The sequence below is a fragment of the Thalia democratica genome, unplaced genomic scaffold (assembly GCF_965202585.1).
Source record: "Thalia democratica unplaced genomic scaffold, ktThaDemo2.hap1.1 HAP1_SCAFFOLD_147, whole genome shotgun sequence".
In the NCBI taxonomy this organism is placed as follows: domain Eukaryota; kingdom Metazoa; phylum Chordata; class Thaliacea; order Salpida; family Salpidae; genus Thalia; species Thalia democratica.
The window spans coordinates 49,610-74,540 of record NW_028139292.1 but is presented as its reverse complement, the minus strand read 5'-3'; the positions used below and the strand labels follow the sequence as shown (position 1 = coordinate 74,540).

At 24.5% G+C, this 24,931-nt stretch overlaps 1 protein-coding gene across 1 annotated transcript; it reads left to right on the top strand.

Annotated features, from left to right (window-relative positions):
- Positions 1-23,976, top strand: LOC145845742 (cadherin-19-like). Its single transcript, XM_082952811.1, has 20 exons — positions 1-94; positions 367-499; positions 769-1,012; positions 9,287-9,346; positions 9,640-9,786; positions 10,089-10,230; positions 12,912-13,096; positions 13,402-13,543; positions 14,356-14,492; positions 15,596-15,767; positions 16,660-16,732; positions 17,627-17,739; positions 18,431-18,564; positions 19,123-19,249; positions 19,746-19,868; positions 20,260-20,379; positions 21,475-21,542; positions 22,495-22,628; positions 22,943-23,033; positions 23,833-23,976. The coding sequence occupies exons 1-20, from the start codon at positions 1-3 to the stop codon at positions 23,974-23,976; spliced, it is 2,583 nt and encodes an 860-aa protein (XP_082808937.1).
- The last annotated feature ends 955 nt before the right edge of the window (positions 23,977-24,931 follow it).

The following is a 24,931-nucleotide window of genomic DNA, read 5'->3' as shown; positions in this document are numbered from 1 at the left end:
ATGATTATTTTTAATCTGTTTGTGTTCTTACTTTCACTTCTTGTCTATACATCAGCTGAAGTTCTGGATGTCTGCAGCGATTCATGTGTACAACGTGAGTTTATGTTAAAATATTTCGTTATCATTTCTTATAATTAAACTAAACTGAAGTCATTAACAGTGTTTAGAACTGTACAGTATAATTCATATTTGTGAGCAGTTTTTAGCTTTCTTTATATTAATTAAAATAAAGCATTAAAATGAAAATAAAACACTGACTGTTCAAAATGATTTATTTTAATATTTAAGGTTGCTTAAAACTAAAACTAAAACAAACAACGCACAGTACAGTGTTTGGTTTATAATAATTTATTCATTATATTTCAGAAAACTGCATAGGAAAGATGTTTATATTAACACCAAATAAGGCGACTTTCGAACACTCAAGAGGGATGTGTTTGTTACTAGGTGGAGATGTGCTCATGGAGACACTCGGAAAAAAGGGAACCTATTATCACAAGTAATAATATTTTATATTAAAAACTCTTAGTGGTTAAAAAAAATTACAACAAAGTATTATTTACTTATAAAGGCGTATAATTTTTTTTTAATATAACACAAAGGAAGTTTTTAAGTGAAACTTAACGACTAAAACTAAACAAAATGTCTTAGTTATAGAACTTTAAGTTGTTTTACATTATTCAATAAACTTTGTAAAATTTGTGCAGTGCTAGTCATGAAAAAGTTAATGTAAGATTTATACAAAATAAAAAATACTAAATTTTTCAGTCAGATACAAGCGATTTTAAAATCGGCCTACGCCAGCGGACTGGGTCACATTTGGATGGGGTTGACGGACTCGTACACCGAAGGTCAGTGGAGGTACCTGTCATCCGGGGAGCAGTATGACGTCACAGAGAGCCCGTTTGAGTGGGCGAGCGGTTACGGTTACCACGGTACCGAGTACAACTGCGTGGTGACCGACGGAAAGTTACATTTTCGACACTTACTGCTCGGATTACTCGTACTCCAGGTACGCGCTGTGCGTCATTGAAAGCGACATTTGTTGAAATGTTTGAATGTAAAATTAATAAACAAATATGAATAAAGTATTGAGAAACTGGTCGTTGTATGATATTACTTTTAAATTGTTCTACTTTAAGTCTACAAGACATAAAAGTGTAATTTTAACTAACTTTAACTAAAATTTATCAAAAAATTAGCATAATGTACTAGCAGTCAGTAAAAATGAGTCTGTTAAAAACATTCTAGGCTTTTAAAAAAACTAGGCTACGTTTCAGAAAAAAAGGTAGCATTTTGTAGTTTAAAAAAAAAGATAAAAATTTAATTTATTTACGGTTAGTACTTTTAGAAGTAAAAAAATTGAAATTTTTAAAATAAGTTCTAATCTTAGTGTCAATTTTTCGATGCGCATTAAAAGAAATGACTATTGTCCTAGTATAAGCACTTCAAATATTATTCCAAATAATACAGTTACAAGCCGCTTTAATACTCATTTCGAACACAGCGAAAAAGTATATACTCAACCGGTAATGTCCAAAGTGCGAAGAAAAAAATATTTAAGAAGTAAGCTATAAACGAGTAAATAATAAGCTAATTTATTTTAAGCTAAACAAGTATATTTCACAAAATAATCTTAAAAAGCTTTGCAATTTTGTGTTAAAAAAATATTTTTATTAACACCCGAGATATAAAAAAAAAAACAATCAAATTTCATTATTTAAAAACCAAAATTATGCTTATAAAATACATATTTATATCTTTATCTTAAACATTAGATATAACTATTTGAAGAATAATATAAACTTGGACTTATAGGGTAAATAAAACTTTTTAAAAACTTTGTCTACTTTTTATTTCATATATACTTTTGTTTATATACAATTTGAATTAAAAAAAAGATGAACTAGGTTTTTTATTTCACTCAGCTTAACTTTAAAAAAAAAGTTATTTTTCAAATAAATCTACAATAGAAAAATTTCCTTTATGTCAACTAGTTTTAGCTATAGTAAAAGTTAATGAATATTTATAAAATTTAAAGTGATTATCTAGTGCGAGCAAGCGTACAGTTAAACTTTAAAAACAAAAAGTAAACTGAACAAAGTGATTAAAGTATTTAAGATAAAAAAATTTATATGAATATTTTTTAAACAACTGAACGCATTCCGAACTCCATTTGTATTGAATAGTGTTTAAAATGAAGACATTGTGATCTGCTTTGTATCCATCATACTTGTCATTTTCTTCGTTTTGTACTCGGTAGAATTCAAATTTATTGTGATCAAGACCACCGTCGTATTTCAACGCATTAATAGCAAAGTTTCCCCTTTTTCCGCAATTGTTTTTTAAATCAAGATAGTAGGTTGCTAAGCGTGAGTTTGCATTCAATGCAGGCTAGTAGAAGGTTTAAATTTTAACACATAGGCGAGATTTAAAAACAATTTTTGTTTATTACTATTTATTTCCGAAATAAATTAACTAAACGACTTAATATGTTTAGTTTTTTTTTTTAAAAGTTATTTAACTTTATTATTACAATTATCTTGTATTTAATACTACAAGTTTAAATAAAGTTATCGTCATTTACTTAAAAAATGAATAGTAAATTACTTTTTTTTAATTGTTTAAATTTTAAAAACTATGAGCACAATTATAATTTATATCTAAGTTTTACTTAATAACAATCGCAACGTTTGGTATTTTGTTATGGAGTCTTCAAAACCTTACAAGTATTTAAAAAATCCCGTAATAAAAAAATTTAAGTTTAGTAAGATTAAAATACTAAACAAATCGTTTGTAAACAAATAAAAAAAAAATAAAAAACAGTTTTACTATTTTAAACTATCGTAAAGAGTTTTTAATTTCACACTTAAACCTTAAAGTGTTATTATAGTGATAAGTAATAAATTAAAATTAAACTTTAATTAATGTTTATTAGTTTTTAGTAATCTAAATCACTTTAAGGAATTTTATATAAGCTTAATCTACTAAGTGTGTTTATTAATAGTTTGTAATAGACTTGGATTGTGAATAAAAGCGTTTCTACGAGCTAAGTGATTTTTATTGTTGAAAAAAAATTATGTACTTTTATTAAATAACTGTTTATCTAACTTTGTTTCAGTAAAAGTTTAATATAGTTAGTTCTTATAGTTGGTTCTAATTAGAATGCATTTATAAATTATACTCATTTGTTTCTGAAATTTTAAAATAGTTACTTGATCATTTTTTAATGGAAGCGGAGTTAATAGCGTACATACACTTGTTATTTCAAATCTAATGTATATGAATGAAATTTTTTCAATTATATTAATCGTAAAAACATGTCAAATTTCATTAAAATGCTTTTAATAAGTACTTGGTTTTAGTTATAATTCACATAAGGAAAGTTAAAAAGCTTTTGTAATTATCTATGTATTTCACAAAGTAAATATTTCTATGTATAAATTATAAGCAACAAAGTTATTTTTGATTTTATAAAAGTTAATTTTCAAAATTAATTTGATTTCTCTTAAAAAAGCTATCTTAATACAACACTGACACTCTGAGTGTTTTTGGTAAATTAAAACTATGGTATAATTTGAATTTAAAAAATTCTAGGTTGTTAAATTTGTTAACAGTAATTTCTAGGTAAAAAATTGACTTGATTAAAATTATTTGAGTCGTTTCTTAACAAAACTATTTAAAACCTTTTGAAGTTTCTTTTATTTTTGATTAGTTATAGTTATATTATCTTTAAAGAAATAATTCAATACATTTTTCAAAAAGATTAATAGCGTTTTATTGATATATATATGTTTTACATACTTTGATTATAAAAAACATTTAGATTTTGTTTAAATGGCTAGAATATTATTGTTTTTTCATGAGTTCTACTTACTAATACTAAATTGTGAAAAATTATCGCCTTAAGTTTAAGTTAGCGTTTAATTTTTCTAATGAAATTTGTTGTAGTATTTAACTGTTTAAGTTATTAGTTTTTAGTCAGTCAAATATATTCTTAAATTAGTAAGCTTAGTTTTAGCATTAGTTCTAGTTTGTTAATTTAGCATCAACAAATTAAAATTTTAACAACTTAATCTCTCTAGATTACTGGTTTATGAAATAAAAGTAGATTACTAATTAAATAAAGTTGATGTTTTTACACTTAAATCACAAAGCGTTACTTATTAGTTATAAGTATCAACTTAACAAATTAATTTTAACCACTGTTTACTAGTTATTAGTAATTTAAAGCAGTATAAAAATGTATATATAGGCTCAACCTACTGGGAATTTCAACTCACAGTTTGAAATAAACTTGCACAATGGTAAATAAAAATGTTACAAGCTAATTGAGGTTTAATACTTTACACAAGTTATGAATTGTTATTATGTTTTGGTTTTATAAGTGACAGTATATTTAGCTTTGTGTGTTTACAGATTTTCAAGACAAGATTTAAAAATTGACATTATATTGTATGTTAGTACATATTTGAATTTTAGGTTTAGGTGGTACATATTTGTTTTTTTAACTTTTATTGAATAATATTTTAGTGAAGATAAGTTACATCATCAAAATGTTTATATTTGTCAGTCTATTTTTAAATATAATCATTAGTAGTTAACAAGTCATTTTTATTAGTTTTGTTATACTGCAGAACACAATGTTATGATTGTAGAAATATATAAATTCAGAACATAAAAAAAAACCTCGTACAACTGTTACAGCGCTTAATACGTTTTTTTTTGCAAGGCTTTTATATACTACAATGCAAATTACAAGCATAAACAGACGAACGCGTAATTTAACGCAAAAATAGCTGTACAAGTAAAAAATTTGTTTTTGTTTACTGAACTTTTTTTAAACCTACAGAAAGTTAAGAGACTGTGTTATCATCTTCACAAAATAAATACATAAATATGTATACCTATATAAAATATTAGTGATACACTTGTACTTTATACTAAGTTTAATTTGTTTTTTGATATAAGTTTGTAGTTTTTATTTAAAAAAGCAAATTAATTGAAACACCGATACTTGGTGTGTTTTACATATACTACTAAAGTTATTATAAAATTCCGTTACTCTTAAAAAATAATCACAGCAAAATAAAAAAAATGTTAAATTGAATTTTTTTTTTTCTGAAATGAAAAAAAAAATCAAAATTTGTATCTATTTTTAATTTTTTGATATTAAATTTTGATTATGAAATTTAGTTATTTCTATGTTATATTGTTATAAAATAAATAAATTTGTACATTTTTTACTTAAAAATAATGTGCAATAAACTATTTGTTTTTAAAATTAGTATTTAATTTAAATATATATTGTTATCATGAATATGTATTCTTTAATTTCAAGATTTTTCAATGTAATTTAAAAATTTTTGAGAAATACTGGTCGATTTAAACACTGATACTTTGTGTGTTTTTTAAGTACTATAAAGAAATATAAAATTACTCAGTGCTTAAAATTTTATTACAGAAAAGTTCGTGAAAAACTTGAAATAAATACAGGCAGTTTGATTTTCTAAAACTTTCTTTCTGACAGTTTCTTTAAATTTTAAACTTTTTAAACTTTAAGTTTAATATAAATTTTTCAGTAATATGTTCTATATATTTAGAAACGTTTTTTTATTTACTTAACAATATCAATAATTTCCAGGCTTGAAAAAATGGATATTGATTTCAATTTTTTAGAGATCTTCTTACAATATTAGATTTCCAATAACTATCGCCTCAAAGCAGAGTTGCACTTTTAAATCCTGATGAAATGTTTTGTAGTAGAAGAAAATATAAACTATGATTTTAGTTTAAATAGTTAAAAAATCTGTAATAATTGTAAGCTTGGTTTAACATTAGCTTTGTTTCTTTGTTTAATACCAGTAAATTTCTTACTATAAGTTGACTATTTAATCCTATACTATGTGTTTATAAAAAAAGAAAGTTGAATACTTATTAGATAAAAGTGTCTGATTTACATTTTGTTCAAAGTATTGTGTTTAATTTATTAGCACCATATTAATAGTTTAGTTTTAGCCACTACTCACTAGTTTTGAGAAGTCTAAAAATATTTAATATAAATTACTTGATTTAAGCTTAATATCATAAATGTTTTTATTTTAAATTTAAAAAAAAATCTTGTATAGTAAATTAGTTTCTTAAAACCTATATAAATATTGTTTATTAAACGACAAAAAAAAACTCTCAAAATATTTTGTCCTAGGAGCTGAAACACAAAACAACTTTATATCTATTCAAGCACTACTTGGTTACTTTTTAACCCTTTGTCCAGGTCAAATAAATACCTACTATAGTAAGGGATTTATTCAAAGTTCACCATAGGTTAAGTGAAACATTAATTTGAAATATAATCACGAGTAAATAAACTTGTAAACATGTTTGTTGTAAGCTAATTGAATTTTAATGATTTGCATTAACAACAAGTTTTATTTAAAGCTAATAATAAACCTGTATTGTGAAAAAAAAGATTGTCATAAGCTATGTTAATTTCAATGTTTGTACTCAAGTTATGTACTGTCATTGTGTTTGTTATGTTTGTCGTTGTAACAGTAATTTTTTTTGTGTATAGACTTTTAAGAACCCAGAATAAGATAAGAGTTAGTTTTATTTTTATTTTTCTGAGCACAAATTTTTTCCATAAAAAAACTTTAATCAACTAAAATACCTATTTAACTTAAAATAAACTACTTATATGATTTTTTAGTGTCACTCTAATATATATTAAACTTAATCTATACTACTGTTGAAAATTATATTTGAAGTAAAGAATTAGTTAATTTCTTTAAGCTTAGAAAAATAAGCATATTAAGTTTTATTTTGATTTTAATCATTTATAGTTTCAAATCTAAATATAAAAATGAGATGCGTTTTGTTATATTTTTTGAATAAGTTATGCACCGGAAAAAAAAGTTTTTTTAAATTTTTATTATGGAAAAGATAGCTTTAGAACACTGATATCATAACACTGATATATAACTTATAAGCTTACAATATATTAAAAAAACTTTCATTTAATTTACCAATTTAAAAATCAATAGAAAAAACTGGTTTGAAAAAAAGAGTCTGAGCTTTTGTGAAAGTTGAGAGATTTAAAATGAGAGATCTAAAAAAAAAGTAAAAATTCATTTGAAAAAAGTTGATTTTTGTTTTAAGAGCTTCAGCATTCTTGATAAGAACTTTGTTAGAGCTTTGTTTAAGAAAAGGTTTTAAAATTTAGGTGATTAGATTTCTGTTTGAAAAGTTTTTAAGTAAAACAAACTCTAAGAGTGTATTTAAAAAAAATTTATACCTAAATTAGGTAAATTCTTACATACTAACAATTGTAATATTACAAATTTTGTCACCTAAAAGCTATCTAGTTTAGTCAGCGTATATGTAAACAATTTAATTTGCTATTGAACTATTTTTATATTGACTCAGCAAAACTTTTATTTCAATATTCAAGTTTAATTTTCAAAGTCTAAAGCTTTACAGTTTCAAATTACTTCAGTTATATAAAAGAATGAATCTTAACTGCCTTTTATTTCTTAGTAAAGCTTTATTCATGGTTTGTTATTAATGAATATTTTTTTAAGTAGCAGAGCATACTCAAAAATAAAAGTTTAGTTTTCGTAATTTGTTGAAAATTTGTTTACATGTATAAGTGTTTTTTTAAGATTTTAAAACTTTTGTACTGTCTGTTATATCAAACTAAAAAGAAAAAACTAAAGTTTACGTAATTGGATTAAAATTAGTTGTGTTAAGTTAATAGTTATTTTGGTTAATATTTACAAATGTTAATGTTTAAGAATTCAAATGTTTTTTTTTTCTAAATGCTTTCATCGTGAAATGTTTTAACTAATTTTTTAACAACATTTGAAGTTTTGTTTAAATTTGTAAATTCTAAAACTTCACAATTTTATGCATTATAAAGCTTTTGGAATAAATAAAATTTAAATAATCGTCTATTATATAAACAGTACAACGGTCCGCAATGTTTATATACTTTAATACTTAAAAGCTTTTGATACTTTGCAAAATTAAGCTCGTTTTGCGTGTTTTGTTAAAGTATAAATAAAGCCGTTTTTTACTGTTTGAATCTTAGTTTTTAGGAAACTATTTAATAGATAGCTTAAAAAAGTCTTTTTCTTACATATTTAAAGATTTAAAGTTTTATATCATTGCTACAAGTATCTTGTTACAAGTTTTATCACCAAGAAATTTTGAAGTCTAGTCAGCGTTTTTAAAGAAAAATGTAATTGTATATATAAATGAATTTTTGTTGTATTGTATATCAACTCAGCAAAGATTAAGTTTTTATATTTAGGTTTAAATTTCAGACTTCAAGAATTTTAAGACTTTCAGTTTACACGAGCTTTGTCATTTTATTGGAGGTAAACTTCTTATTTTATTAATTTATATGATATTAAAATACGGTTTAAAAAAAAGAATTAAATGATTCTCGTTGTTTTTATTTGTAGTAAAGTTTATTTACCTTTTTTTTGAGTTGTATGTCTATGCTGGGATATTGATATTAAAATAATAAGAGTAGTAAAAATTTATCTAAATAATATTTATAGTTAATTATGTCAGAATGTGAAACTTTTTTTAGTAAAGCTTATAGTACTTGAAATAAAAGCTTAAATTATACTTATGGAAGAGATATTTAGTAGCTAAACTTTATATCTTTGCATGTACTTTTAAGCGCTTAAGTTATAAAAATATATATTCTTCAAGTCTAAACACTTCTTAAAATTGTTAAATTCACCGGTCAAAAATATATATTGCTGTTAATTTGATTTAATTTAGATGTTATGAAAATATTTGTCATAAAAATTTTACAAGCAAGTTGTAGCTACAAAAGTTCTAAAAATATTTTAAATTTGTAACAATGTTTATGGGCAGCTAGGCATAAAAATTGATTGCAAAGGATGTTTTGAAATTTAATACTTTAGTTATATTATGAACAAACATAACTTTAGATGTTTTATAAATAAAGATTGATGTATCGTAAATTTATTTTGTGTTCTTTTATTTTATTTAACTTTTAGTTTTCATTAATTTAGAATTTGCTTCTAAATATATCTCATATTTTTTACTGTTCATGTACACTGTACATTAACTTAAAATTTGGATGGGCTAAAATTTTACTAAACGTTTTTGACAAGTTGAATTTTTACATTTAATCTATAGCTGCAAATAGTTAGTTATGTTAACATGATTAATATAACAACCAAATAACAATTTTTCAGAGTTTAAACAATATAAAAGTAAGTTATGTTGAAATATTTGATGCTGTTGTCAGTGGCAGTTCAATTCTTTCAGTGTTTACGAAAACATGCAGCCCAACAGGCCGGTTGCCGATGTAAGTGATTTACTTGTTTTAATAATCAATTGTATGTTGTAAAAATTTTTGGTGTTGGTTTTCTAGTTCAAAAAAAAATTATAAACTTAATAGTTCCTTGTTTTGAATTCAAAATCATAAAACTAACCAAAACAAAAAATACATATGTTATTGGAGCAAATTTTAAGCTGTTTTTTTTTGTACTCAAATTAATAAAATCAAGTCTGTTAAAGTTTTTATAGCCTGCTGTTGAGAACAAGCTTATCTTTTAATAAAACTAAAGTTAAATCTACTAATTAAATATTTTCAAACAGTTGAAGTCAAAAATAAAGAATTCTGGTAAATACTCCGGACTAACTTTCGAGCTGATGGGAGAAACTGACATGTTTGAGATGAGAGGAAGCAAATTGTTCGCGAAAGGACCTTTGGACAGAGAAACCAAACAATACTACCAAATAACTGTATGTTTGTTGTAAATATAATAAGTACTTTTTTAGTAGACTGATTATCAATTGAAAAAAGTTTTATTAAAGTTTACTACTATTTATGCAGCTCAAAGTTTATGATTAGTGTTAAAAATTTGTTTAACTTTTTGATTTCAAGATAAATATTTATTGTTTTGGTCTTTGATAACTCGAAATAGAAAGTACTTACTCTTAAAAATTGATACAGCAGTATTTACATACTTTATACATTTTTTTCAATATGTATTTAAAATATTAAAAAGTTGATTATCGATAATCCAGTAAGCTATTTTATCTAGGTGAAAACACTGAACAATGGTAAAGAAGTAGAAGAGCTCCCGTTGAAACAAATAACAATCGAGGTGAAAGATGTGAACGACAACTCACCGGTCATCAATAAAGAGCAGACCAAATACTTTGTTTCAGAAGCAATTAAAATTGGTAGGTTGAAGTTCTTTATGTAAGACAACAAGAACAGAATAAATAAAATGATTTTAATCAAATCAAAACTGTTTTATTTGAACACTAATAAAGTTTTATGAAAAAATGGTCAAAGCCAAGATAGTTATTTTAAGTGACACATATTTGTTATAAGTAAAAAATAAGAAAAACTCTTATTTGTTTTAAGTTGTATTAGGACTAAGTAACAACATGCTAATTTCGACTATTCGCACAAGTAAAGATTGTTAAAAACTGAAAATATATTATGTTTTTGTAAGCATTGTTTGATTCTCGGTGCTTTTGAAATTAAAAAATTCGAACTACTTTGAAAAGTCTGAAAGTGTTATTTAGTTAATTAAAAGAAAGCGTGACAAAAAACTTAGATTGTTTTTATTTAAAGGTATGCTTAATAAATCTTTAACTAAAATAATTTATAAAATTAAACAAACTTTTAATGCTAAATAAATTTAATTAAAACTTTAGTCAGCGGACAATGTTTTTAAACTTCAATCTAAATATAATAAAGGGTTAATGAAGTCAAATGTCACATATTAGATAAATTTAATCAACATATTTTCATGTTTTCGGTTGAATTCTGAGAGTTTATTTATACAGTTTTAATGCACATTTTACAATCTGGCCTTTTAATTAACTTTTCATAAACAATAGTCAAATAACGCATGAACCTTAACCAAATTTGATGACCAGTAGATGAAAATATGTATGTTAATAAAGTTACTAACAGTAATATTTATAAAAGTTAAACAATTTTTATACATGATTATTGATTACAATTATAATCATAAAAGTAAGTTTTATAAAATTTGCCTTGTACTAATTAACATGTTTTTAAAAAAAAAAAAAAAACTTATTTGTTTGTTTATTTTAATTTCAATAACCTATATGCTATTATGATATTTGTAGCATATTGCTGTTTGTTATAAAGATTTACAATTTTTTTTTGAGTACCAGAAAAGCATATTTACGTCCTAAATTCTGTAAGAAGTAGCTAAAGCAGCTTGTAGAACTAAACAGGACCAAGGTTTTGAGTTTTCAATTTAAAAAAATTATCAAACTTTTGTAGTTTTGAATGTTTAGAATACCAAGAAAAATAATATTAAAAAAAAAATTTCTTTGAATGAAGCTTAAAGTTTTAGATAATTTGCACGATGAGTTGTAAAGAGCAAAAGTTTTTAGTTCAATTAAGTTAAAAAGAAAGTTTATACATCTAAACAAGCCAACTATTTTACAGAAAAGACTTGTTTACGGAAACTAATTGTCTGCTTATAAAATTTAAATTTAACTTGATATTTGCCGTTTGATGAAAACAGTTTTTATGACTTCGTGAAATAGTAGATTCAGACATTGTGCTTAAAAAACTCAAAAAATTACATGAAATCTTAAAAATGTTTTGAATATGTATACTGTTGTGAAATAGCATTTTCAAAAAGCAAAATGTAATTATAAACTTTCAGGTCATTGTTATAAAAATAGCTGTGTGTCGGTTTCTCAATAACAACATATGTTACTTCGTAAAACTATTTTAGTTTTTACAACAGTTGTTTAACATTTTAACTGTTATAAAATTTTTGACACAATTGTAATATTTTATAAAACCTGTAACAGTATTTTGTAATAAGTAAATTTTGACAGCATTCTTGAATTTGTTTAATTTGACGAAAAGTTAGAAGTGTTAAATCAAAATCATAAGCAAACATTCACAACTTCAACTAAACTGAAAAAAGTTTATTGCCTGATTGGAATATTTTAATTTGTATATACATAGCTGTTTGAAAAGAAGTTTTCCAAAAAAGACGCGTAAAGTGTTCTGAAAACTATTACTCCTTAAAAGGCAAAACAAACTTTAGAAAATCCTAGTTTTGTTTAATAATTGAATTATATCGTACTTACACTGCGGGAGTTAACACTTTTCTCTTAAAAGGTTACCTTTAAAATATTTGCTTTTCAAAGTAATTTTCTTGATTAATTTTTGAATTAAATTTTTGATCGTGTTTTGAAAAACTTTGAGCAAAAATAGTTTGTGTCGTAATAAAATATTACGGAAAAACGTAAACAAGGAGTTATCATTATAACAAGTTAATTTTCTAACCCTGTTTTATACAGTTAAAAACAAAAATGTAAATTTTTTATAGTGTTAGTAAACTTATTCGTGTTAGAATTTAACTTTGTGAGATAGTAAACTTTTTTATGAAGTTTATTTTACAGAGTTATTTAATTTAACAACGTTTTACATACAGTTATACTTTAATAATTTATTATTTATTTAGAAATGAACGATTCAAAGTGTTTTATATGGTATGAATAAATAAATCTAAAGTAATTAAATATACTATATTTTAATTATACCGCTCTTGTTACGTATTTTAATGAAATTATTTACATGTTTTTTACTTTTTCAATAATCTTAAGTATATTTTAAACTATTTTGTCAATTAAAAGTGGTTTAAACATAATAAATATAAGCTAAAATCATATAATTTTGAAGGCTAATCTACCGAAGCTATAAAACACCAATTTTAAGATAAAATTACAACGTGTATACATAAAATATTTTGTTTGTGTTAATTAAAATTATAATAAAGCCAGTTAATACGAAATAAAAAAACAAATTTATTTTTAAGAAATAGATATTTAAAAAGTAAGTTACTAAATTCTAACAGGCGATAAGGTGTTCCACGTAGAAGCTTCAGACAAAGATTACGATTACAACGCAAGGTTGGAGTACAAACTGAAATGCGTTGATGACGTCACTAATTGCCCGTTCGTCATGCATCAAAATGGTGAAGTCACGTTGAGCTCAAAGTTGGACAGGGAAACCAAAGATCAGTACAAAATTGCTGTGACTGTAAGTAATTTAATAAAAAGAATGCTGTTTGAAAAACTAGAAATTGGTATTAATCTAAAGAAGTAATTTGCGTAGTCTATGCCTATCAAAAAACATTTTATACCCAACACCTCTAGTTGTTAACGATAAGCGCAATTAAAATTTTTGGCAAATCATATAATTAAAACTAACATATTTCCGCTAAACAGTTTTCAAAACTCAAAATATGATTATCTTACTTAGAAAATAAAAAATAATCAAAAACCTTGCTTGACCCTTTATAATATCTTATTAACAGTTATAATTATTAAAACAAACATTTGTAGGTAACAGACGGAGTGGGAGGCCCGGGTGACATAGTAAAAAGATCCGACGAAGCAGAGTTCACAGTGGTGGTTCAAGACGCCAATGATAACGCTCCCTACTTCGACTGGAACCAGAAAACCGTTGAAGTTTCTGAAAATACTGGTGAGTATATTGTTATAAATATCAAGTGTTTTGTTTTAACTATAACTTATTGCTTTGTTATAATGTGAATCAAGCGGTCTTTGTTTCGATTTTCATCAGAAGTAGTTTAAATGTGATATTACATGAATATTATACGAACATATTGGTTTCTAACGAAACAATGTAAACTTAAACTTGTGCGCAGTGTAATAAAAATAATTGTGGATGAATAAAAATAATATAAATATTTTTGATTTTCATTGCCAAAAGCTCGTCTAGAAATGTAATAAAATAATTTTTTTGCAACATAATTTAATTTGTTAATTTGATTTTTTTACTGTACTAAGCTATTAAAAGAAAATAGTTGTTATTATGTGCCAACTACTTTATAAAGTATTTGAAGTTCAACTGGGTTTTAAATTAAAATGTTAGTTGAAAATACTTAAAAATACTTGTTTCAAATTACGTTTAAAGACTAAAATATTTTACTTTTTTTCAGAACATTTGTAAAAAAATTAATTCATTGTTTAGGTCAAATGATTCTCGTTAAAAAAAAATGTTTACACGTACACTTAATAAAGTAGTTACAAAAGCTGATAGTAAAGTTAAAAAGTTATTTATAAGAGCTAAATAAGGTTTTTGAGTACTAAAAATTTATAAAGATTCCTTTCAACACATCTTAGCTGAATTTTATTTAACACATTTAATGTTAGAAAACTTCTTTATAGTAACTTATAAATGTAAAGTGCAAAAGCTTATTTATTGATTAGTATTAAGTATAAGTATTTCCTTCAAATAATAAATATTTTTTTTTTTATTTATTTTTTTCACAGCTTATAATACTGAAGTATTGAAGTTGACTGCTGTTGACAAGGATTTAGGTAATAATGCAGAAATGATATACAAGCTGTCAAACGATGAAAATAACATGTTCTTTGTTGATAATAAAGGAGTTTTGAGAGTAAAACAGGTTTGTTTGTTTTAAAACTTGTTTAAAAAACTCAGTGTTAATCTATGATAGATAGGTTTTTTAAAAGTACGCTGTCATAAGTATCAGTTATATTTAAATTTAATAGTATCAGTTTGATTTTTTTTCTATAATTCGACTTAAATTATAAAAACGCCGTTTTCAACTAGTTAGACATGTCATCTATATTTAATATTTTTAAAATGAGCTTGTGTTTACTTTAAATTAAATATGGTCACATAAAACTTAATACAAAGTTTATCTGAAATTTCATTAAAAAAAAATATTTCAACTTTATCTACATATTAAAAACAGCTTAAGCAAAGTATTACATACAAAAACACAAAAATGTGTTTATTTTTGTGTTAAAAGTTTGTTTTCCAAAGTTAAAAACTACCTTGTTTTCAGAAGCATTTATTTTACAAAGTTTAAAACTTAACAAATTAAGTTTTAACGACCGAAAAAATCTGATAAAGGTTAAACTGATTTGTTGTTTTTATTAATAACTGTCAAACGACACATTAGTATAATTTTCTAAATAAACAAAGAATGTTCCCATACTTAGAAAAATGTCATAACAAATTAAAACAAAAGAATTTCTTTTGTTTCGTACTTTTGTTTTTCAAAATCTTGATACATAATATTGAAAAAAAAACTGTTTTGTACAGTTTTTCAATTTGTTGTTATAATGAAATTTAAAAGTTATTGAACAACTTTTATACTTTTAGCAAACAAAGTTTTCTGTATTATATGTATTTTTAAGCTATTTTAAAAGCGTTTTATACAATTTATTATATTTTTTTAAAAGCATATATAAGTAAAATTAAATGTTGAAAAAATAAAAAAATTGTTGATCAACTTTAAACCTTGATAAAATTTAGTCTAGCAGGTATAAAATTAAATTTTGTTTAAACCATGCATATACAAATTCAAAGCTTAAAAATATAAATTATTGGCATTGCTAAAAACAGTTTCTAGTATTAATTTAAATAATTTTAGTTTTTTTTATCAATTTTATTTTGGTTTTAAGACATATAGTTATCCAAAATTAAAGCAAAAATATTAGCTTAAAATAAGTAAAATAATACTTTTTTAATTCTAAACAGAATTTGGATTACGAAAAGCAGCAAGAGTACAACTTAGTGGTTGAAGTTTCTAACAAAAATCAGCTGGTAGAAGGAACTAAAACACCAAATAACAATAAAGCTAATGTTAAAGTCAAAGTTGTTGATGTCAACGAGCCACCGGTGTTGCTAGAAGATTCTAAAAGCATAAAAGGTTTTTGTTTGTTTTATGTTTATTTTGGTTTAACAAAAAGATACCCTAACATATATAGGAAATTAATAAACACTTTTAACATTAAGAAATAAGTATGCTGAATGTGTTGCAAAAAAAAAAACGTATTTACTCATGTAGTGTGTTTGTTGGTACTTTTAAATGACTTAAGCATGTAATTTTATTAAACTATAGTTTGAATTCAGTAAATTGTTGAATGTTCAGTGTACTTGATACAGAGTAGCCTACATAATTAAATAACAACTTTACATCAAGGTTTTCTTTGATGCCATATGATCTAAAACACAAATGTTCTACAGTTTAATCTCATTATATAAAATCCATGTAAAGCGTATAATTAAGATGTTTGTATGTACTTAAAATTAAGTGTTTACTTAAAAAAAATGTTTAAAGTTTATTTTTAAACTTAAAACAAAATCTTACAACGCAGTTTTAAGTGAAAATAAATTAGTGTTAGACAGCATGTGTCAAAACCTTATATAAACTTTTTTGACATATATCATTCATATGAACGTATATGAGTCATTAAGTGAAAGCCTTCCGTTTTTAATTAAAATGCAATTAAGTTTAGTAAGAAAACTCTGTATGGAAATATAAATTGAAGTAGCTAGTATTACAATTGGCCAAAAAGTGCTAAAAACTATTATGTATTAGGCTATGCAAATGATTCTTTTTGAGTACAGTATTAATTTAAAGCTTTTTTATTAAGTATAAACTTAGATATAAACTTATTAGTTGATAAAAAAAGTTACGAAACGCAACAAAAAAAAAGTATTAACTTGTTCAGTTTATGAAGATGCAGAAGTCGGTACAAAAGTTGCGAAGTTCAATAAGTAAAGTATACTTTTAATAACATTTATTTATTTATATTCAGTTTCTGAAGATGCAGAAGTCGGTACGAAAGTTGCCAAGTTGAATGCAAAAGACCCAGAAGGAGATGCTTTTAAGTTTGTTTTTATTGATATTTATAATATAAATGAATTATATATAAAGTTAAAACTAATTTGTAAACAAAAAGTCAACTTGTTTTGTTAATGGGTAGTTTTAAACTAAGTTATGAGTTTATTTTGCTCAAAAAATTTCAAATTTGTAAAAACCAAGTATCTACATACTAAAGGTGCTATTCCAGAGTAAAATTAGAAAAAGTAAATCAAAGTTCACATATTAAAAACGTCCCTAAATCTAAAACCATCGTAACTAATTTTAATTAAGATTGTCCATTAATGTATATGTACAATAAGCTTATATGAATAGGAAAAAAAAAAAAATTCTCCCACTTATGTAGTACTATTTTTCATGAGTTGTTACGTCATCATTAAAAATGTTAAATTTCATTATATTTGACCAAATGGTCAACATAATTATAATTATTTTATAATTTTAATATAACTTTTTACGAGGTTTTAAATGCGTATTTTATAAAACTGACAAGTGTTGACGCATCTTAATAACAAATGTTGAATTTTTTTTGATTGGTTTTTGCCAAATTTTTGCTAGTTTTTTTCGCGTTTAGGTGAGTTAAATATTTTACACATGGTTGAAGCTTGAGGTGATATAAGCTTATCTTTGTTAGCATGTTTTACTTTACAACTTTACAATCTAGTTAAAAATAACTTGTGTGAATAAATTCAGTTCACTATACGGTTTTAAGATTTTTTAACAATCAAAGCTGTTTAATATTAAAACTTTGTAATAAAAACAGTTAAAATCAGACAAATGCAGATATACAACAACAGCATTTCTTTTAAAATATATTGTTTGTTTTATCAATTTTTTAGTTTCCATAATTATATACTTACGTTTAAAGTACTTACTTGAAAGCTTAAACATTATAATAACAGTTTCGAAGGATCCAACAAACACTTCTCAGTCAGTGAAAACGGTGATGTGGTTCTTAAACATCAGTTGGATTACGAAAATGAGCAACAGTATGAATTAGAAGTTACTATGAAAGGTAAGTAAAATGAGTTTAGTTTGTAAATTTTCTGACTGAGTGTTTTGTAATATTTGAAGCAACGTTGCTTAACATTTATAATTAAAAAAAATTATAAACTGTTTCAAAAATTTCTTTTATTAAATATTCATTTTTAAACACATGCGTATTTCTTTTGGTAATAAACTTTAACAAATTGACATGTGATTTTATTTGTTCAAGCTTTTAATAATAATGTATTTAAATTAATTAAAAACCAATATTATTGAAATTTAATAAAAGTTGTTAAATAGGCAATTAGATTATATTAATTTTATTAATATATTTTAAAGTTTAAAGTGTTAAATTTCTATACAAATGCTGAAAGTTTATCATTTGATTTGTGTTATAAAATAAGTTTGTGTTATAAACACTTATTTGCTTTTTGTTTTAGAACGGTTAATTAAACAATAAACAAAACCATCAAATATTATGACTGAGTTGGCTACTGGTAAACATGTTTTAAAGTTCATGATTTTGAAATAAAAACAATTTGAAACTTGTTAAAATAAGTAGTTAAGTAACTTAGAAACTAAACTACTATAAAAAAGTTGTTGAAAACGGATCAAAAAAAATTCCGCATCTATCATTGCCAAGAAGTTACAACATTACAACATTTGAAAGATTGGTAATTAATTGAATATTTATAAAAACGTTTTAATATTTTCATCAGATAAATCAAAAGGAAACAACAAAAGTACAGAAAAAGTTTTTGTACAAATACTAGATGTTAATGACAATGTTCCAGTACCATTAAACGAATCAAGAGTTTTGACTCTCTGTCAAAACAATCATAATACTTCTCAGGTATTTACAGTTAATCTTAATATCCACATTCTAACTTTTATTTAATACTTGAATGATTCTTCAAAGAAAAAGTGTTAACCTTGAATATTTTAAAAGCTAGTTTTTGATATTACAAAAATCAAAAATAGTTTATAAATTAAGAAACAATTTCAAATTATCGTAATTTAATCAAAACATTATATATCCAAGTAACAATTACAAAACAAAGTTGGCGGTAAAAACTAGCTGGTCTTAATACAATGCCATTAAAGTACTTTAAACTAATTCCCAAAGGCGCAAGATTCTACAGCAACAAAAAGCAAATAACTTTTGTAGTGACAATTTGCTAAATTACTAATTAACAAATAGTATTTTGTTTTGTTATTGGTGGTAAAATCTTATCTTATAAGAAACTTTTGACGTTTAACTTGATAAATATAGAGCCAAACTAAATACTGTTTTTTACTTATGACTTTAAGCAAGTTAAAAAAAAAATATTCTTATAACAACTTATCAAACGGAAAAAATGTTAGTAAATTGAATTAATTGTGTTCATTTTCCTAAAATTTGATTTTTTAGGTATTGAAAGGAGCGTTAAAAGCTTCAGACGCTGATAGTTTGGATGTGAATGGAAATCTTTTAACTTTTTCGCAAGACCCAACTGATCAAACTTATAATGGAAACTTCGAGCTGTTTAATAAAGATGGTAAACAGTTGATTCATTTTTACCTAAAGTTAATTTCTAACAAGTTTGCTTTAAAATCAATGCAGCTAAAATTGTATTTGCAATTGTTTCAATCTTATTCAGTTATTAACCATTTTATGTCAAACCTATGTTTCAAGCAATTAAAAAAAAAAATCATTCAAAGTTTATCAAAATAATGTAATGTTATCAGTTACTTGCTAAATCTAAACAGATAGAATCAAAATAGCTATAAAACTCTTAGAGTGAAACATTAAAACTTGTTTATAATCGATAACCGAAAGGTTTTTTATACACCAGGTCCTAGAACCAAATGTTTTGAGCGCTTTTTTTCGTTTAATAAACAATATAGAATTATAAACTACATAAAGTAGAACATTTAAATATACAATCTCAACATAAAACGTGTATATTAATAAAAGATGCCTACTGCCACAATTGTAAAGCCATGATCTGAAAATGTACATAACTTTAAAAATACACAAACTTATTCTAACAGGTCAAGGATACATCAGAACACTTAGAGGAGATTTTGACAAGTCGGTTACTGATAAGTACACATTGAGCTATGTAATATCAGACAATGGAAGCAATAAACTACAAGGAACATATACCGTGGAAGGTAAGTTGTTTTACTTTTAAATATTTTCATTTAAGTGATACATGGTAAGGAAAGAATGTCATTAGAATTAGTTTTGTAGATTCAAAGTTTCTTTAATACTTCTTAGTATATAATTTTTAAACATGGCTGTAAATTAAATAAAACCTTTAAGTGAATTATGTCGTAACATTTTCATTTCAAAGTTCAAATATCGCTTTTAAGCAAATAGCAGAAACAATATTTAAACTTTACCACTGAAATAATACCTTAAAGCATACGCAGTTGTAGAAAAAAGTTTTACAATTTGAAAAAATATACTATTTAATTACAGATTAACATTTTTAGGATAAGATTGTGGGATTAATAATAAATATTTTGTTACGAGCAATTATAAATTATGTTTTTTACACAGTAAACGTTTGCGAATGTGGAGAAAATGGTAATTGTGAGACAACAGAACCTCAAAAAGGTGATGGAAATACAGTGAATATTGTTGTTATTGTAGCCTGCGTTTTATTAGCTGTCATAGGAGGTGAGCTTAATCACAAAATAATTATATTTAATAGCGATAAATTTCTACTTACAATATAAGTTTGCATATCAAGTTGCATGCAAACAGGTTATTTATATATCACTGTATAAGTAGTTTTAATGGTCTTTTTAATTTTATGAACTCAAACTTTACGGTTCAATTAGAACAAACAAGCATAAAAATTTCAACATAAACATTAATTAAATATTATAAACGTTTTTGTCTAATTTTTAATATCTCTAAAAAGTTTGTACTAACGATTAAGTTTTTACTCATTTAAGACTTTATCTAAGTGTAATTAAACTGTCAAAGTATAAAAAAATATTTTTATGCTTAACTTTTTAAAACACGTTTTGAACGCGAGTAGGTTGTAAAAGTAGTAAAACTGCATTATGTTTTACATTTTTTTATAAAACATAAAAACTTGTATACTAAAAACTAAACACAAGTATTATGTTTAGACTCAATACAAAACAATAAAATGCTCTTAAAACATAATTTCGATTAAATTGTTTGATTTAAAACAAGTTCATTTTTAAAGGTGTCTTTATTTATTGTAAATATAAGTATTAAGCTAGTTAAATGACTAGTGAGAAAATATATTTATAGAATTTCTTACTTGTTTTACTAACATTATTCGAAATTTATTTAAAACTTTTATTCAGAATGTTTATATTTTAATCGGTAATTTATAGTTGGAATTTTTCAAAAAAAGATTGAGTTAATATAGTTTATGTTTTAAGTAAAGTTTAACAACAGATTATCTAAAAAAAGTGTGTTCTAATTATATTTATAGGAACTTACTATATGTAATGCATTTCGTTTGTATTATTTATTGAAATGTTGTTTAAGATTACTTATTTACAATACCAAATACAGTACATAGTATAAGCTTAGCATACCAATTTGTTTTGTTTATTGTTTTTAGATAAAAGTTATGTTTGTATAATAAAGATTTGTTTAAGTTTTACAGGTGTTTTGCCTAAATATTGTTACCAGTTAAACAATATTACAACTACTTAATTCTAAAAGACAACTTATAGAAAGTTTAAATCATTAAAAACATACAAAACTAAATTTACTTTATTTTTGCAGTTGTACTATCTGTATTCTTCTACAGAAAAACCAAACGCGACAGAAACTTGAAGAATAATCTTATTCATGTTAGTTTATTTGATGTACTTTTTAAAAATAAAAAGGTTATATTTTTACAAGGTTATCCAAGGTGGGCGAAATCGTATTCAGTATAATGTTAACTCATAAGCTTTTGAATAAATTAATTAATATTATTCATAAAAGAAAAAGTACTTTAGAAATAGGTAAAAAACGAACAATTTCTTCAAATAACGATACAGGTCTCAAAAATTAATTTAGTTTGTTTGTACTTAATAAACTTGATAAAAGTAGTGATTTACGAAAAGAAATATCTAAGCGCTTAAAGCTTATAGATTTTCATCCAACAATATTTTTGTATTGTTTATTTTAACCAGGTTAAGTATAAAAACGAAATTAAATTTATAAAAATAAACTACGTTACACAACAATAATATACTTACTGTTTACGATTTTAATCATATAATGCTTAAATATCAATCTTTTACCACTGGTATAAAAGATGCATACCATGTATATTCACACTGTATCTCCTCTTTAGAAGGACATCGAATCAGGATACCTTAAAGAGATATTCCAAAACGCTAAATTACCAACATTATGGCGCTCTAATATAATGCTCATAAACTAAATTATTTTATCAGATATAGTTATTGTATCCCGCACAGGATACAATAATAATACTTTGTAACACTAAATACTACTACTACTACAGTAATAATATTAAATACTCTAAAGTAAAGATTAAGTTACAAATATTACGGCTCTCTAGCATAATGCTCAAGAACTAGATTAATTTATCAGATGCTTATCATATAATCTATTTGTATTCGATATGATGCAATTTGTTATTATATAACACTTTATTTCGCTCAGGACCCGAATCAGGTGACAAACGACAATCGTGTCTCAGAACATTGGGCTACCACTATTTGTAATTATTTATTGTAACAAAAGAACAAAATTCTATAAACTAATTGTATTTATATAATAATCGCACAGGACATCGAGTCAGGAGAGATGGGAAGCGACGTTCCAGGTGAGAAGATCGAAGGAGGAGGAGAGGAAGACAACATGGAGTGGGGCAACATGGAGCTGAAGGTGAAGAGTAACGAGGAAGAAAACGAGCAGGACGTGTTGGTGTTTTTGTTGTAGAGTTTGAAATGTATAAACTTGTTAAGATTACAAGTACAAACAAACATGATTCGACGAGAGTTTGTATTCATATATTTTGTAATTGAAAGTATACTAGTGTAAAAAGTGTAGTTCTGTTTTGTTTATGGCATGTAAAACGGTTTTATTATACAAAAAAACATAAAGTTTGTATTTAAATACCATGATACTTTATCTAGGGTACAAATCTTAATGTTTGTCTTTCCTAAAAAGAATAAAATGTATACTTCATTACACTTTTACTGTATTAATTGTTAATTAGTGATCTTTTATTCAGGCAAGCATCAGACGTAGACGTAGAAATGATAGATGAGTGCAAACAAAACACAGACAATGACCCAAACAATCTCCCTTATGACGCAATACAGGTAAGTGTTCTTTAAATATTACCTATGTACTTTTCAATATGCGTAAAGCAAAACTTATTTTTCTTTGATTTTCTCATGTGTGTAAGTTTCTCTGTTATAGTTTTCATTAATTTCGAATCCTTTTTATTTGCATTTTAAAGTAGTAATTTTTATGTAATGAGGCAATATTTTATTTCATTTCAATTTAATTTGAAAGTTTATATCAAGTTGAAAGAGTTTTATTTTTCGTTTGAAATTAAGAGGATAATATTTCACTAATATATATGATTTCATTAGGCCAGCTTTAAATTCTAAATTTTCTCTTTGTAAAACATCGAAAGTAAAGTTACTTTGGTTTTTTTTAAAAATGAATTTCATAAATTTGATTATACCAAATCCAAAGAGTTTAGATTTAAACTTAAAACATTATACTAAAAAAAGATAATATAATAAGTTCAATTTTAGATTAGAACATATGCTTATGATTTAATGTTGAGTGATTTTTAACACTACTTATATAAACTTTTAACATTATACTAGGTTGACCAAAACACATATTGAATGTTAAACAAAGTTATTTTCAACGTTTAGTTTAAAAAGTTAATTAGTATATCGTTATGTATTTACATCTTAATTAGTTAGTAATTTTAACTCTATATTAAAAAAACTAATAAATATTAGAACTTATCTTATGTTAACTTATAATAAGTATTTCAAAAAGTATACAAATAGTTAAAATCCTAGGTGTTAGTAAAAATATCAAATAAACTTTCTTATGGTAAAACTGTCAAAAATTCGATATTCAAAAAATTTATCAAAGGTGTACGAATACGAGGGGGACGGATCGAGGGTCGGTTCTCTCTCCTCATTGGACGAGAGCGTCAAGTCAGGTGACGAGGATTACAACTACTTGAACGAGTGGGGGCCGAAGTTCAACAAGATCGCTGACGTCTACGGAAAATGATAGTGACGTCATGCATGATCTGACGTCATTTGTTTGTGACGTTACTTTTGTAAAATTTTGGTCGTAGTTTTAACTTTGTTTGAATTTTAGGATTTATACTAAAGCCCTATAAGTCGGAAATGATTGTGTGACGTCATTTGTCGACGCAATTGATTTTTCAGTGTGATTATGACGTTTTTGACTTAAACTATGATATCATTTGCCTATTTTGGTGCAAAACTTTTTTTGGTGTTCGCTTTGTCTTTGTTTTTGTTTCGGTCGCATTTAAAAATTTAAGAATTCGAAATTTCGCTAATTTGTCAGAAGGTTCCAGTTAAACTAGTTTTTAGAAATAGTTAAGTATATATTTGATTGGATCGAATAAAAGTTTTCCTTGATACAAACAATTTGTAAGTTTGTTTAGTTTATTTTTAGGACTAATTCTTAATTAGAGTTAATGTTTAATATAAAATCCCTCTATGACTAATTAAAATTGTATAAGTTCTTTATAATGAGCTAAGAAATTTAGTAATTTTAACTAAAATTTTGTTATAAAAGAAAAAAACAATTTCGTTTGTTTACCTTCATTTGGAATAATATTTCTTTTTTGATTATGAATTTTTTAGCCATTGAATAAATCATATAATCTGTTGTTCAGTGATTTTGTTATAGTTTTTATACTTAATATACAATCTTTACTATAGGAAAAAACAAACCTTACATAAATTTTTATTTAGCAGAACAATTAGAATATTTTCTTAGAATATTTCTATCTCTTAAGTTTCTTTAAACACACTAAAAGCTAGCTTCAGTGTTAACAAAATAAAACTTAAAACAAAATCTAGAATCTAAACTACGATTTCCAAAACTTTTTTTAATGGTCCCATTCGAAGAAATTTAAAAAGGCCGTGGCCTCGTTCTAAAATGGCTTCTCAAAATTATATTGTGCACATTTTTTTGTTCATTAAAAAATAAG